A 16320-nucleotide genomic window follows, 5' to 3' on the forward strand; every position below is an offset into this window, starting at 1 on the left:
CGGTTCCACGATGTTAGGCCCCAAGATGTTAGGCCCCAACGACAACGGAGACTCGACAGGGAAAAAGTCGGCTCCCCGTACAGGGAAGAGATTAAAAAGTCCCCCCCCCCCCCCCCCACATATACACAGCTAAAAATAAAATAAAACTAAAACCAAAACATACACCGAACAGGCCAAAAATAAAGAAAAGACAGACGGACTGCAGAGGCCACTGCCGCAAGGCACCGCCATCTCAGAAGAACATAATATGAACCTTAGGATATTGAGGTATTGCTTATCAGTGCCAGGGATGGTGACCCATCTTGCTTTGCTATATTCCTTAATGCCAATCACTGTGCAGTTTTTCCTCCCTTCAGATCCCTTCAGCCATTTAAAAGTATAACAGTGAATCCAATAACAATGGTTTTATTTAAGTTTTGTTCTTGTTCAGCAGTTAATAATTTGTTAGGCAATTAAATTCCAATTGTGGGCAAAACAAAAGAAACAAATATCAATCTGAAGAAGAGTCCTGACCCAAAACCTCCCCCCACCCCTCCCCTCCCCCCTCCCCACCACAACATTTTGTCTTTTTTTTAAATCCTACTGTAGAAGCTAGTCAATATTTTTTATCATGTCTGATATTTTTAGTTTTAGTTTTTTTAGATGGGATTTGATACGGTGTGTTATTTTGTTAGAGGAGTCTGGCACAGACTCTCAGCTTAGAAATTTCAGTTTGGTGTCGGAGTATGAGGGGAAACAGTTTTCTACCATGATCACGACACACACATGTTACGAGATGAAGCTTTTATGTGATTTATATGATGTGAATGGAACAGTGATTACGAACAGAAAGTTATGAGTTATTTCTTTGTTTTGTATTACTTCAATAAAAAAGCAATTAATCAAGAAACGACGTCTGGAAGATTCATCTTTGCTGTCTTATGTGTGTCGTGAGTGCATTAGGCACTCCAAATCGTCTCCGGTAATTAATAATTAATGGCTATCGAAGTTGGACTTTGAGAACGTTGTAAAAACTGCCATTATACATACCATACATAAGTATAAACATTGGTGATATTACTATGAAGCTGCTACAATGTGCAGATGCAAGAAACTGCAAACGCTGGAATCTTAAGCAAAAAAATAAAGTGCAGGAGGAACTCAATGGGTCAGGCAGCATCTGGAGAGAAAGGACACATGACTTCCTTCCCCAGATGCTCCATGTTCTACTGCACTTTGTTTTTTACTTTAATGTGCAACAGTTTACTAACTACTTCTGTTGTGTAGGGAGGCCAAAGGAAAGCAAAATTATACAGGTGGGAAGGAACAGCAGTTGCTGGTTTAAACCTAAGATAGACACAAAATGTTGGAGTAACTCAGTGGGACAGGCAACATCTCTGGAGAGAAGAAATGGGCGACGTTACGAGTCGAGACCTGGGTCGAAGAAGTGCCTTGACCCGAAACGTCACCCATTCCTTCCCTCCAGAGATGCTGCCTGTCCTGCTGAGTTACTCCAGCATTTTGTGTCTATCAAGCAAAACTGAACGTTATATTTAATAGATTTTGGGCAGGGAAGAAAATTTCAATTTCAGGAATAATTTTTAATATTTCTAAAAATAATTCCTTCTGGTTAATTTCATTTGAACCAACCAATGAAACAATATCAATTTATTTTCCAAATCCTTATCATTCCTAAAGGTTGACATTTTTTGCTAAATGTATATACAGGGGGGTTACAGGGTTTACAGGGTTTCCTTTATTGTCATTCAGACCGAAGGCTGAACGAAATTTCGTGCCTGCAGTCATACATACATACAATACAATAAAAAACAGCAATAAACACATATTAACATCCACCACAGTGAGTCCACATAGCACCTTCTCACTGTGATGGAGGCAAAAGTCTTAGGGCTGCAGTCTCTGCCCTCCTCTTCTCTCTCTGCGCTGAGGCGATACCCCACCGGGCGATTTGGGCCGCTCCAGGCCGTCCAAACATGGGCGCCGCTCCTCCCTTGGGCTGGGAGCGCCGCACCTCCCCGAGCTCGGCCACTCCGACGGGAGCACCGTTCCTTCCTCGGACCAGGCCGCCCCCCGGGAGCGTCACAGCCCCTCACGGAAGCCCTGTTCCAGCCCCGAGCCGGGCCGTCCTCACGGGAGCGAGCCCAGGGTGAGTCCTGGCGGGCTCTGCCTCCTGAGCCTCGAGGTCGCCAGCTCCGCCATTAGGCCTCAGCGCAGACGGAGGCAGAGAAGGGGAATACGACAAAAAAGTCGCATTCCCCCGCAGGGAGAGACAGCAAGCCCCGTTTCAACCCCCCCCCCCCCCCCCCAAAACACAAACTAAAAAAACAAAAACTGGACTAGCCAAAACGAAATAAACAACACAAAAAAAGCAAAAACAAACGGACTGCAGGTGAGCCGCTGCTGCCAGGGCAGCGCCGCCACTTCCGAACATTGTATATAGTTTTCAGGCTGGTTGTTTATGCATGTCCTTTCTTCAGGAGTTAACACCTTATCCTATAGTTTACTTTGTAGTCTCTCCAACCTATATTCCCAGCAAAATGGCTTCTAACTGGGCATAATTATGAAATTATTGATGGGCTCCCAATTATCCTAAAGTTATGGAGGTGCATCTATTCATTTTCAATATGTTCTTATGATTACCAATCTACTGAGAAATGCATTGGACATCTTACCACAAAATTAAAAATGCTTAGAAATGAAAGCTGTCTTATCATCTTACTGGCAAGTCCATAAATGTGACACTAAAAAGATGTATTTAATAGAATATCAGCTTGCATTTATAAATTAAAATACTTTAAAAACATTGTTTACCCTTAGTCTTTTCAAATTCTGTTATTACTCAAGATAAACTGGTTTAAAAAAATTAAATCATACCAATAATGTAGCGACAAAGTGCTTCCACTGGTGTTTCAATTATAGGCGGTGTGAGTAATATAGGATAACTATCGTATTCCAAGTCCACAGCTGAAACAAATTTAAGTTACCACAGTCAACTCCAGATAGATAAAAACTTATACGAACTGTAATCTTGGTAAACTTTCTACTTATGTTTAGTTTTGCACAACCACAAAAAGACATAAAATAAATAAATAGCTCCTTTTATAAATTAACAGTTAAAATGATCTAATATAATAACAGTTGCATTTTTAGCTAATTGTTAAAGTAACATGCATCAAAACTACATTATGTCATTCAGTTGTTTAAGAAGGAACTGCAGATGCTGGAAAATCGAAGGTAGCCAACAAAAATGCTGGAGAAATTCAGCGGGTGAAGCAGCATCTATGGAGCGAAGGAAATAGGCAACGTTTCGGGCCGAAACACTTCTTCAGACTGGAGAAGGGTTTCGGCCCGAAATGTTGCCTATTTCCATCGCTCCATAGATTATGTCATTCAGTTGTTACTCTTTGTATGCAGATGAAATGCATGAAATGTAAATGACAACTTCTGTAGGAATGAGAAATAAGACACTAAGCAAATAATAGAATATGATTTCTCATTCCTACACAAGTTGTCATTTACATTGGCTTGCTTGAATTGAAACAATGAAGGAAATAGATGCATGAAAAATTAGAATTTTCATTATTTACAATACAGTTAACAATTCTCATACATTCTATCACCAGAATATTTCAAGGGGGGAGGGGGAGGGGGGAGGGGAGATGGGAAGATGGGGAGGGGAGGAGGGGGGTAGTGGGGGAGAGAGGAAAGGGGGGGGAGAGGAAAGGGGGGGGGAGAGGAAAGGGGGGGAGAGAGGAAAGGGGGGGGGAGAGAGGAAGGGATAGGAAGCGGGCGGGGGGAGAGGAGAAAGGGGGGGGGGATCCGAGAGGAAAGGGGGGGGAGAGGCTAAAGGGGGCGGGGAGGGGGGGGCGGGGAGAGGAAAGGGGGGGAGAGGATAGGGGGGGAGAGAGGAAAGGGGGGGGGAGAGAGGAAAGGGGGGAGGGAGAGAGAGGGGGGGAGAGAGGAAAGGGGGGGGAGAGGAATAGGGGGGGGGACAGAGAGGCAAAGGGGGGCGAGGAAAGGGGGGGAGAGAAGGAAGGGGGGGAGAGAGCGGAAAGGGGGGGACAGAGAGGAAAGGGGGGGAGAGAGGCAAAGGGGGGGAGAGAGGAAAACAACAGCGGAAGGATGGCCATACGACGAGAGGAAAGGCGCGGCCACTGGGGAGAGAGCGGGAAAGGGGCCGAACGGGGAAGAGAGAGGAAAGGGGGGGAGAGGAGGAGGGAAGAGGAGGGGGGAGCGGAGGAGGGGGAGAGATGAAAGAGGGGAGAGAGATGCCAGGAGGGGCCGGAGAGAGGACCGGGGGGTAGAGAGGAGGGGGTAGAGAGTAGGAGGGGCGGAAGACGAGGGGCGGGGCGAGGTGGGAATAAGCGAGGGGGAGAGAGGGGTGGCGAGAGGGCAGGGGGGAGAACCGACGAGGGGCGAGGAGCAGAAGAAGGAGCGGGAGGAGAGAAGGGGCGGCGGGGCGAAAGGGAAAGGACGAGGCGGGGGGAGAAGCGAGGGGTCGGGAGAGGAGAGAGGGGGAGGAGGGGGAAGAAGGAGGGGTGAGACCGAGGAACCGGAGAAGAGCGGCGCCGGGGAGGAGCCAAAGAAGAAGAGCGGGGGGGAGAGAAAGAAGGGGGTAGGGGGGGAGAGCAGACACCCAGGGGGAGCCGAGGGGGGAGACGAAAGCGGAGGGGAAGAGAGCAACCTAGGGCGGGCGGAGCAGAAGAGAGAGCGGTGCCTAACGCGGGGAGAGAAGAGGACGAGGGGGGGGAGAGAAGACAAATAAACGAGGGGGGGGGATGGGAGGGCGGCCGAGGGGAGCACGCAAGAGTCCCGGCGAGGAGGGGGGGACGAGACGAGGGGGGGCGGGAGAGACGAAACGGGAGCCCTCTGTGGCAGGGGAGCGACCAAGGGGGGGGGAGAGAGAGACTCGCGGGGGGGTGGGGAGTCAGAGAGAGGGCGCGGCCGGGTTCCGAATACCGGTGGGGAGAGGAAGAGAGCTTGGGGGGTGGAAGAGAAGAGAGACGGGGTTCGGTGAGGGAGAGATGAGGGGGGCAGAGTGAGGCGGGGGGAGACGAGAACGCGAGGGGGGGACGAGAGAGGATTGACCCCCAGACACGGGCCTTCGGAGAGGGTGGGCGGGGAGAGAGAGAGAGGGAGTGAAGAGGACAGCGGGGGGGAGACGAGGAGGGGGGTAGGGAGCAGCAAAAGAGACGGGGAGGCAGGAGAACGAAGAGGTGGGAGAGAGAGGAGAGACGAGGCGGAGCGGCGGAGAACGACAGAGTGGCGGGGGAGAGGGGGGGAGAGGCGCGGGGGAGAGAAGAAGAGGGTCACGGGGAGGAGAGAGGATGAGGGGGCAGGACGAGGGGGAGCAGGAAAGAGGGGCGGTAGGGGCTGAGAGAAGAAAGGGAGGCGAAGAGGGGGGGGGAGAGAGGAGGGCGGGCGGGGAGAGAGACAGAGGAGGGGGGGAGAGACGAGGGGGCATGAAGAGGAGGGGACGAGGGCGAGACCGGGGGGGGAGAGAGGAGGGGGGGGAGCACGAGGGCGAGCAGAGGGGGGGGAAGAGACAGGAGGGCGGGGAGAGAGGAGGGGGGAGGAGAGGAGGGAGCGGAGAGGGGGGGAGGGCAGAGGAGGGGGGGGGAGAGGAGGGGCGGGAGAGGGGGAGAGACGGAGAGGGACGAGAGGAGGGGGGAGAGGAGGGGGGGAGAGGAGGGAGAGAGGAGGAGAGAGGAGGGGGGAGAGAGGAGGGAGAGAGGGGGGGAGAGGAGAGAGGGGGGAGAGGAGAGAGGGGGGAGAGAGGAGGGGAGGGGAGAGAGGAAGGGGGGAGGAGAGAAGGAGGGGAGAGAGAGCAGGGGGGGAGAGGGGAGGGGGGGAGAGGGGAGGGGGGGAGAGGGAGGGGGGGAGGGGAGAGGGGAGGGGGGGAGAGGGGAGGGGTGTAGAGGGGAGGGGGGGAGAGTGGAGGGGGGAGAGGGGAGGGGAGGGGGGGGGGAGGGGAGGGGGGGGAGAGGGGAGTGGGGGAGAGGGGAGTGGGGGAGAGGGGAGGGGGGGTAGTGGGGTAGGGGGAGCAGAGGGAGGCAGGGGGAGGGAGAGAGAGGAGGGGGAGAGAGGGGGGGGAGAGGGGGGAGAAAGAGGAGGGGGGGAGAGGAGGGGGTGGGGGGTAGCGTTTTCGAGATGTGAATCACAGAAAAAGACAAGCAAACACCCAACACATAAACATCCAAGATCAGATTTATAATACTAGACCAAGTGCAGACCCGTTGGGTCTGTTCCCCCGTGTGGTTGCGGGGGAATGGCGGCATGCGGCGTCACACAAACTAACTAACCCCTCTAGATATATTAATATTATTAATTTGCTCCTTTTACCCCATAACCGTCCTATCCACTGACGCATAGCCCCCAACTCACAGGTGCGTCTAGAGAGGGGGGGGGGGGGGGGGGGTAGAGAGTGAGGGCAGAGAGAGAATGGGGAGAGACAGAGAAAGGGGCAGAGACAGAAGGGCAAGAGACAGAGAGAGAAGGGGGTTTAGGGGAGGAGAGGGAGGGTGGGTGAGGTGGGAGAGGAGGGGTGAGATAGATGGGAGGAGAGAGAGAGGGGAGGAGAGAAAGGGAGAGGGGGAAGGGAAGGGAGAGAGGGGGCGAAGGGAGGGGAGAGGTAGGGGGAAGGGAGGGGGAGGAGGAGGGAGGGTGGGGAGGGGATGGGGTGGAGGGAAGGGGGTAGCAGAGAGGTGGTGGGGAGTGGGGAAGGAGGTTTAGGGGAGGGGGGGTGGGGGAGGGCAGGGGGGTGGGGGAGAGGAGGGGAGAGGAGGGGAGAGAGAGGGGGAGGGGGAGAGTGAGGGGGAGAGCGAGAGGGGGGAGAGAGAGAGAGGGAGAGAGGGATGGGAAGAGAGAGAGATGGGGAGAGACAGAGGGGGAGAGACAGAGAGAGCGAAATGCAATCGTGTGTTACGCGTTCAGAATGTTCTGGAAATGAAGCGTCCGCGTCTCATGCACGAAAGCTGTCGGCAGCTCTATGGTATTCAGGGGAGGAACGGAACACACGCACGCGCACGCATGCAACAGGTCCGATCTAAGCTGTCAATGAAGACAGCAAATTTTTTTTTTTTAAACTGTCTTTGAAATTAAAAGTTAATGTTAAGAATTAGTGATGTTAAGTGAGAAATAATTCAATTCAATTCAATGAAAAACAATGGAATCAACAACCTGGCAGGCTGGGGGGGGCGGGGCCGGGGCCGGGCGGGGCCAGAAAGCAGTTGGGCCAGGTGCAAAGGCATTGTGAGGTCAGAAGCTTGGCGACCTTAACATTTTTTTTAAATGTAAGTTGTGGTGATAAATATTAGTAAATATCTCGGGAAATAATCGACCAAATTTATAGAGGATTGGATTTTTGAAATCATAAGGAAATCAGAAGATGTAAAAATGTCACTGTTATTGTAACGTCAGCAGCTGGGCAGCGGTCAGATTTAAACAAAAGGTCAGATTGGTCAACAATTTTAATAAAAAAGTCAGGAAAATAATGTACCAATGGTACAGAGGAGTGTATTTCTAAACTCACTAGGAAAATCTCTACTGAAATATGTAAAAATGTTCCCGTTTCGGTATCTGGTTTTCGAGGAGATGCGTTTCACATGCAAAATGACACACACACACACAGAGTTTTAATAGATATGATATATGATATAGATGATATATGTAAATTATGTAAATTAAATGTGGTTTTGCAAACCAAACAGCCTACAGATCAAAGCACATCATTATTTTAACACAATCAAGTCACTTATAGATGCTATAGTGCATAAATAGCTTTGTGTTTAAGAAGGAACTGCAGATGCTGGAAAATCGAAGATAGGCAAAAGTGCTGGAGAAACTCAGCATCTATGGCGCGAAGGAAATAGGCAACGTTTCGGGCCAAAACCCTTCTTCAGACTGATGTGAAGGGGGGGGGGGGGTCGGGGAGAAGAAAGGAGAAAGGAAGAGGAGCCAGAGGGCTGAGGGAGAACTGAGAAGGGGAGGAGACAGCAAGGTGGATGGGGGTGGACCAGAAATTGGAGAAGTCAATGTTCATTCCACTAGGGTGCAGGCTGCCCAAGCGGAATATGAGGTGCTGCTCCTCCAATTTCCGGTGGTGCTCACTCTGGCCATGGAGGAGGCCCAGGACAGAAAGATCAGATTCGGAATGGGAGGGGGAGTTGAAGTGCTGAGCCACAGGGAGATCAGGTTGGTTAATGCGGACCGAGCGGAGGTGTTCGGCGAAATGATCGCCAAGCCTACGTTTGGTCTCACTGATGCAGATCAGCTGACATCTAGAGCAGCGGATGCAATAGATGAGGTTGGAGGAGGTGTAGGTGAACCTCTGTCGCACCTGGAACGACTGCTTGGGTCCTTGATTGGAGTCGAGGGGGGAGGTAAAGCGACAAGTCTGGCATCTCTTGCGGTTGCAAGGGAAAGTGCCTGGGGAGGGGGTGGTGCGGGAGGGAAGGGAAGAATTGACCAGGGAGTTACGGAGGGAGCGGTCTTTGTGGAAAATGGGAAGATGTGGCGAGTGGTGGGGTCACGTTGGAGGTGGCGAAAATCACGGAGGACTATTTGTTGTATGTGACGGCTAGTGGGGTGGAAGGTGAGGACTAGGGGGACTCTGCCTTTGTTACTAGTTGGTGGGATGGGGAGAGAGAGCAGTGTTACGGGGTACTGAAGAGACCCTGGTGAGAGCCTCATCTATAGTAGGGGAGGGGAACCCCCGTTCCCTGAAGAATTAGGACATTTCCGATGCCCTGGTGTGGAACACCTCATCCTGGGAGCAGATGCGGCGTAGACTTAGGAATTGGTAGTAGGTGATGGAGTCCTTACAGGAAGCAGGCTGGAGTCCTTACAGGAAGGAGGAGGTTTAGTCTAGATAGCCATGGGAGTCGGTGGGTTTATAGTGGATGTCGGTCTGAAGTCTATCACCTGCGATGGAGATAGTGAGGTCAAGAAATGGTCTAGTGTATTTGAGTGCCGGATGGAAGTTAGTGGTGAAGCGGATGAAGTGGCGGAAATGGTCTAGGTGTATTTGAGTGCCGGATGGAAGTTAGTGGTGAAGCGGATGAAGTCAGTGAGTTGTGTGTGGGTGCAGGAGGTAGCACCAATGCAATCGTCTGACTTTTATCTGCCATAAATAGCTTCAAAAATATGTAATAGAGTCATAAGCACAGAAGCAGGCCCTTCAACCTAGTGTAGCCTTGTTGACAAGGTACCTATTTAGGCTAGTCACACTTGCTTGCAGTTACCCATTTCTCTCTAAATCCTCCCTATCCATGAACCAATCCAAATGACTTTTAAATGTTATAGACAATAGGTGCAGGAGTAGGCCATTCGGCCCTTCGAGCCAGCACCAACATTCAATGTGATCATGGCTGATCATCCCCAATCAGTACCCCGTTCCTGCCTTCTCCCATTACCCCCTGATTCCACTATCTTTAAGAGCCCTATCTAGCTCTCTCTTGAAAGTATCCAGATAACCAGCCTCCACCGCCCTCTGAGGCAGAGAATTCCACAGACCTTTGTACCTGCCACAATTCCACAGTTTTGTACCTACCTCTACTTTCACCTCTGGTGGCTCTTACCATATACCTATCTCTTAGGTTCCTTTAAACCTTCCTCCTCTTTCCTTAAGTTTATGCCCACTAGTTTTAGATTCCCCTACTGTGGGAAAATCTACCTTAGCCATGCCACTCATCACTTTGTAAACTCCTACAAGTCCACCCTTCAACCACCTTATCACCAGGGAAAACAGTGACACTCCATCCAGTCTCCCCGAATAAGTTAAACCGTGAATCCTAGCAACATCCATATCTCATTTCTGCACCTTGTCTAACTTCATAAGTTACATAGAGGAATACCGCAAAAGATGACAAAGAGTGAACATGCATTTGCTTCACAAAATTGTAATTATATAGACCACAGCGCAGCACAGCACAAGAACAAGCCCTTCAGCCCACAATGTCTGTGCTGAACATGATGCCTAGACCATTTCTTATCTACCTGCATACAATCCATATCCCACCATATCCATATGCTTATCTAAAAGACTCTTCAAGCCACTATCATATCTGCCCCAATCACCATCCCCGGCATCGTGTACCAGTCATTTACCATCCTCTGTGTAAAAAGGTTGCCCCGCACGTCTCTTGCCCCTCTCACCTTAAAGTTATGTCCTCCAGTACTAATTTAATGTAACTCTGAAAAAAAGTATGCAGAGATTGCACCAAAACGTATGAACTGTTGCATGTACTGATTGCGTGCCTTTATCTTGAATCTGTGGAATCTGTGGTGAATCTGTGGAATTCTCTGCCACAGAAGGTAGTTGAGGTCAGTTCATTGGCTATATTTAAGAGGGAGTTAGATGTGGCCCTTGTGGCTAAAGGGATCAGGGGGTATGGAGAGAAGGCAGGTACAGGGTACTGAGTTGGATGATCAGCCATGATCATATTGAGTGGCGGTGCAGTCTCGACAGGTCGAATGGCCTACTCCTGCACCTATTTTCTATGTTTCTATCTTCATTTTTAACATATATTTAAACCCCAGGAGAAAATAACCCGGGTCCTCCAACCAATAATTCACATGTACATGTTGTATATGTTGTGTACATGTCCACAACATGTAAGGTTAGTACACTATCCTTAATGGAAGTAAATAAGAGTTCAGACATAAGACACTGAGGTACAATATTTGTGTTATCAAAAATGTGTCCTGTCAAATTATACTAATAAAATTTCTTAAAAGATCAATGGAGGCTACATAAATGAACAGTCAGGAGGTATATAATTAAGTCGTAGACAATAATTTAATATCCAGAATTGAGAAGCATGGAACTGAAAGCACCTTTGTGGCACTGGTTTGGAATTAGGATTAAAAAAATTAGATAAAACAGACTTACTTCAATTGGTGGTCAAGCACAAGACATAACCCAGATTTCCAGTTCCAGTTTTCACTCCACAAGTAAATCTTATTAACGTAAAATGCCAACAACTAGTATTGCCAGCCAGACGGCATCCTTTCATTTTATATGTACTCATTTAAGTAATAAAAAATTGTATTGGTACACATACATACATTGCTAGCAGATAAGCCTTTGTGCCTAGGGTTTATATACAATATACTTGACATATAATTACCTACATTTGGGAATCAAAAAGAATATTGCCCTGTTTGCAAATTATACAAACATACAAAGAGTAAAGAGATCAAAACCCCATAAAGATAAACAAATTAAGGGAATAGAAAATGAAGATTTCAGTTTAAAGTTTAAAGATTTGTTACAGATTTCAAAATAGATGGAAGGTTTGATGGAGATAATGGGATATATTGTGCCGAAGGAAAGATTTAAAATGGAATTAGGCTTGGTAATGTGACCTTGGCCTAATTAAAACTAGTTAATGCCACTTAACAGCAAAGTTGAAGACTCCCATTAACATTTGGCTGATAATTGGGTTAATTTGCCCTGTTGCACATCATAATTTTAGACTATAAGTTGGACAAGTCTTTCATTGTCACTGAGATGTCATTTGGGCCTGTAGCTTTTGACGTATCTTGAGCACAGCCACTTTGTAATATAACTCAAAATGAATCAAATTGGCTGAAAACAGGTATCTATGTCCCAGAAAAGGATAGAGATGGTTATTTACTTACCATTTCTGAATAAACTGATTTCAATGCTTCTGAAATAGGCCTGTAAGCAAGACTGAGTAGGTAAAAATGGATAAGGATCCATTATTACTTTCTACAAGTCTCTATACCGTTTAAACAGACAAAGGAAAATTAATGTTTTTAATGTCAATAAAAAAGTATTTTTAATTCATCCCAAACAATACCTTGCAAATGGTGACAAGATCCAATGAGATCAAACTTCCCGAAAGATAAAACTGAAAAAAATATTGGAGAAAAATTGTGATCGTCAGTTTGTAAACCTTTACACTTAACCTTTGGGGTTTTGGGTTAATCAGAGATTTTCTTTGAAGGCAAGTGTCCTCCAGTAAAACATAAAATTATACTTGATTAATTGTAGAAAGGTATGTGCAAATTCAACCCCAAGTATACCTGTAAAATATTCAGAAGCTTCATAGAGATCCAACCCTGCATCTGAAAGACATTGAAGGATCACCGAAGTCAGCACAATTCCAGACATTTTATATTTTGTTTTTTTGCAGATTTTGTCAAGGTATAGATATCAAAATCAGTTTGATTTTATGAAACTGATATCATCATGTCTATGTACGTGAAGATGTGGTTCTATCCATGCTGTCTTAGCTGAATTTTATGAATCAAATTCTTACCTATCATTTTAATAAACCCTTTGCATTAGAACAAAGAAAGAGCCAAGTAGACAAGAAATGCTGGAGAAATAAATATAACTCCCACATTTTCAAGTCTAAAGCAAATGAGGAAAGGCCAATGAAATATGACGCTATACGTAGATACCTTCAAGTAATTTATACTCAAGGCATGAACTCAATGTAACTTTTAATCTGCTGTACCTCGAAAGATTAACTTAAAAACATGCACAGAACGCTGAAGTAGATTTACCAGTCCTGGAATTAAAAGCTGCATGTGAAAAAAGAAAAGTCCCTTTGCACCTCTGATTACAGAATCCTCTCCCCATTTCGAAAATAGTCTACATCTGTATTCCTATCCACACTTTCTTTATACTGCTATTTACTTCCTCAAAGAATTCCAACACTAGAGATCCACATCAGGAAAGATCTCCCTTTCACAAAACCATGCTGACTTCAGCCTATTTTATCATGTGCTTCTCAGTACTCAGAAACCTCATATTTTATAATGGACTAAATCTTACCAGCCACTGAAGTCAAGCTTCCACTCTCCATCTTCCACTCTTTTGCTTCACTGCCTTCTTGAATAGCGGAGTCAAATTTTCAATTTTCTAATCGTCTGGAACCACTCCTGACTCTAGTGATTCGTGAAAACTAATGCCTAATGCCTCCACAATCTCTAAAGCCACCTCTTTCAGAATCCTGGAGTGCAGTCCATCTGCACTAAGTTCCATCCCTGATTTTTTTGAATTTTCGGCACGATGTTGGTGTCTTCTACTGTGAAGACTGATGCACAAATATAATCAATTCATCTGCCATCATTTATTCCCCATTATCACTTCTCCAGCATAATTTTCCAGCGGTCCAATGTCCACTCTTGCCTCATTCTTACTGTTTATATATCTGAAGAAACTCTTACTATCCTCTTTTATATAATTGGCTAGCTTACTTCCATATTTCATCTTTTCTCCCTGTATTGTCTTTTTAGTCACCCTCTGTTGTTTTTTAAAAGCATCCCAATCCTTTAGCTTCCCACTAATCTTTGCAATTTTACATGCCTTCACTTTTAATTCTATGCTGTCATTGACTTCCTTTGTCAGCCACGGTTGTTTAACCTGACAAAACTAGGCTGCTTGTTAAACAATTACTAATATCTCAATAAATGTGGCATGCTCATATATAAAACCAATCAAAATGTTTTTTTCGACAATTAAATGTAAGAGATGATTTTTATTTTAAATAAATAACTCTCATTCTTTTTAGCCATAAATAGAAAAAAAGACAATGGCAAAGCTGAGCTTAGATGAGTGCTAACTCATACTGTGATTTTATCCAAGTTGGCAGAGGGAGAAAGCTGATAAAGCGAGAAAACGATGGGACAAACACTGCAAAGTAATGGGTGACACAAGTGAGGAGGGGTAATTGGCACGGGTGGAAATGGTGATAGAGGTTGAGACAAAAGGGTGTCTGATAAGAAAGGGTGAAAAGTAAAGCCGGAGGAAGGGGTATGGGTGAAAGGGTACAGGGGAGAGGGAAAGGAGCGGATTTAAATGGAAAATGAGCACAGAGTGAGGTGGGGGGTAGGAGATGAGTTGAAAGAAGAGAGCAAATCAACACGGTGATTTGGGTAGTGGGAGAAAAAGTATGTGCATTGGGAAGGGAAATGAGAAGGGGGCCTGAGGGGTTTACTTGAAATTAGAGAATTCAACATCCATGCCATTGGGTTGCAGGCTACCCAAGAAGAACATGTGTTGTTATTCCAGTTTACATACAGCCTCACTCTGGCAGTAGAGGAGACAGAGGACAGAAAGATTGGTATGAGAATGGGAAGGGGAGTTGAAATGGCCAGCAATTAGAAGCTTCACCAGCACTTGGCCTACAGAATACATGTGTTCGGCAAAATGGTTGAATAGACCACTCTATTCTAGACCATGCCGTTGTTGAGGCAGAAAGCATTCTTCATTTTTCATAATAGCTGTTACAAATCCGACAAAGGGACATTTCAAAACCAACGGCATAATGGACTGCAGAGTATTAAGATTACAGAAATGAATAAGAACACAAGAAAATAGTTGGAGAGTTCAGATACCTAGCTCCTCAAGCTGCTTTGCAGTTCAATATGATTTGCCACAGGTCCCATCCCCTCCTCTGTGCTGGACCCATCGATCCATTAGTCTTTCAAAATAATTATCTACCTCCTCTCCAAATACGACAATTGATTTAGCCTCTACAACCCTCCGGGATAGAAAATTCCAGAGATCCACTATGCTCTGCAATAAATTCCTTCACAACACTTTTAAATAATTGCCCCCTTATATTAAAACTGTTTCCTTGTCTGAGACTCTTCCTCCATCTTCCACCATATAAATACCTCAACAACAATCTTGTGGTTCTTCCATAGGTTCTGATATGGTTAAATAAGATCATTCTCATTCTTACAAAGTTGAGAGAACATAGATTCAACTTCTTTAGTCATTCATACCAATAATTACCCTGATGAACTATTTTAAGATTGCCTCCAATACAAACATATTTTCTGAACTAAGAGCACCAAATTTATACACAGTACTTAAAGTGTGGCCTCACTATGTACAATTATAACATAGAAACAGAGAAAATAGGTGCAGGAGGCGGCCATTTGGCCCTTCGAGCCAGCACCGCCATTCATTGTGATCATGGCTGATCATCCACAATCGGTAACCCGTACCTGCCTTCTCCCCATATCCCTTGATTCCACTAGCCCCTGGAACTCTCTTTTAAATTCATCCAGTGAATTGGCCTCTAATGTTTTCTGTGGCAGAGAATTCCACAAATTAACAACTCTCTGGGTGAAAAGGTTTTTTCTCATCACAGTATTATTCATAGACTGTGGCCCCTGGTTCTGGACTTCCCCAACATTGGGAACATTTTTCCTGCATCTAGCTTGTCCAGTTCTTTTATAATTTTATATGTTTCTATAAGATCCCCTCATCCTTCTAAATTTCAATGAATACAAACCCAGTCTTTCTAATCTTTCCTCATATGACAGTCCCGCCATCCCGGGAATTAACCTGGTGAACCTATGCTGCACTCCCTCAATAGCAAGGATGTCCTTCCTCAAATTAGGAGACCAAAACTGCATACATTACTCCGGATGTGGTCTCACTAGGGCCCTGTACAACTGCAGAAGGACCTCTTTACTCCTATACTAAATCCTCTCGTTATGAAGGCCAACATGCCATTAGCTTTCTTCACTGCCTGCTGTACATGCATGTTTACTTTCAGTGATTTGTGTACAAGGACACCCAGGTCTCATTGCACTTCCCTTTTACCCAATCTGACACCATTGAGATAATAATGTCTCCTTGTTCTAGCTGCCAAAATGGATAACCTCACATTTATCTACATTATACTGCATCTGCCATGCATCTGCCCACTCACTCAACCTGTCCAAGTCACCCTGCAACCTCCTAGCATCCTCTTCGCAGTTCACATTGCCACCCAGCTTTGTGTCATCTGAAATTTGCTAGGGTTACTTTTAATTCCATCATCTAAATCATTTATATTGTAAATAGTTGCGGCCCCAGCACCGAGCCTTGTGGCACTCCACTCACCACTGCCCTCCATTCTGACAGGGACGCGTTTATTCCTACTCTTTGTTTCCTGTCTGCCAACCAATTCTCTATCCATGTCAATATCCTACTCCCAATACCTTGTGCTCTAATCTTGCCCACTAATCTCCTGTTTGGGATGTTATCAAAGGCTTACTGAAAGTCCAGATACACTACATCCACTGGCTCCCCTTCATCCATTTTACTTGTCACATCCTCAAAAAATTCAAGAAGATTAGTCAAGCAGGATTTCCTCCTCATAAATCCATGCTGACTTGAACCAATCCTTTTACTGCTATCGAAATGCGCTGTTATTACTCCTTTAATAATTGACTCCAGCATCTTCCCCACCACCGATGTCATGCTAACTGGTCTATAATTTCCGATTTTCTCTCTCGCTCCTTTCTTGGAAAGTGGGAAAACATTAGCTATCCTCCAATCCACAG

The 16320-nt window shown here is 46.3% G+C and overlaps 1 protein-coding gene across 1 annotated transcript in view; it reads right to left on the reverse strand.

The window, feature by feature from the left end:
- LOC116987151 overlaps nucleotides 1-16320 on the reverse strand; it is a 160370-nt gene that overhangs the window by 61347 nt on the left and 82703 nt on the right. The window contains exons 21-23 of the mRNA XM_033043028.1: nucleotides 12052-12093; nucleotides 11826-11876; nucleotides 2875-2964 (exon numbers count right to left, since the gene is read on the reverse strand). Coding sequence (XP_032898919.1) covers nucleotides 2875-2964; nucleotides 11826-11876; nucleotides 12052-12093 — 183 coding nt within the window. The remainder of the gene's footprint in view (nucleotides 1-2874; nucleotides 2965-11825; nucleotides 11877-12051; nucleotides 12094-16320) is intronic.

The sequence above is a fragment of the Amblyraja radiata genome, chromosome 25, assembly GCF_010909765.2.
Source record: "Amblyraja radiata isolate CabotCenter1 chromosome 25, sAmbRad1.1.pri, whole genome shotgun sequence".
In the NCBI taxonomy this organism is placed as follows: domain Eukaryota; kingdom Metazoa; phylum Chordata; class Chondrichthyes; order Rajiformes; family Rajidae; genus Amblyraja; species Amblyraja radiata.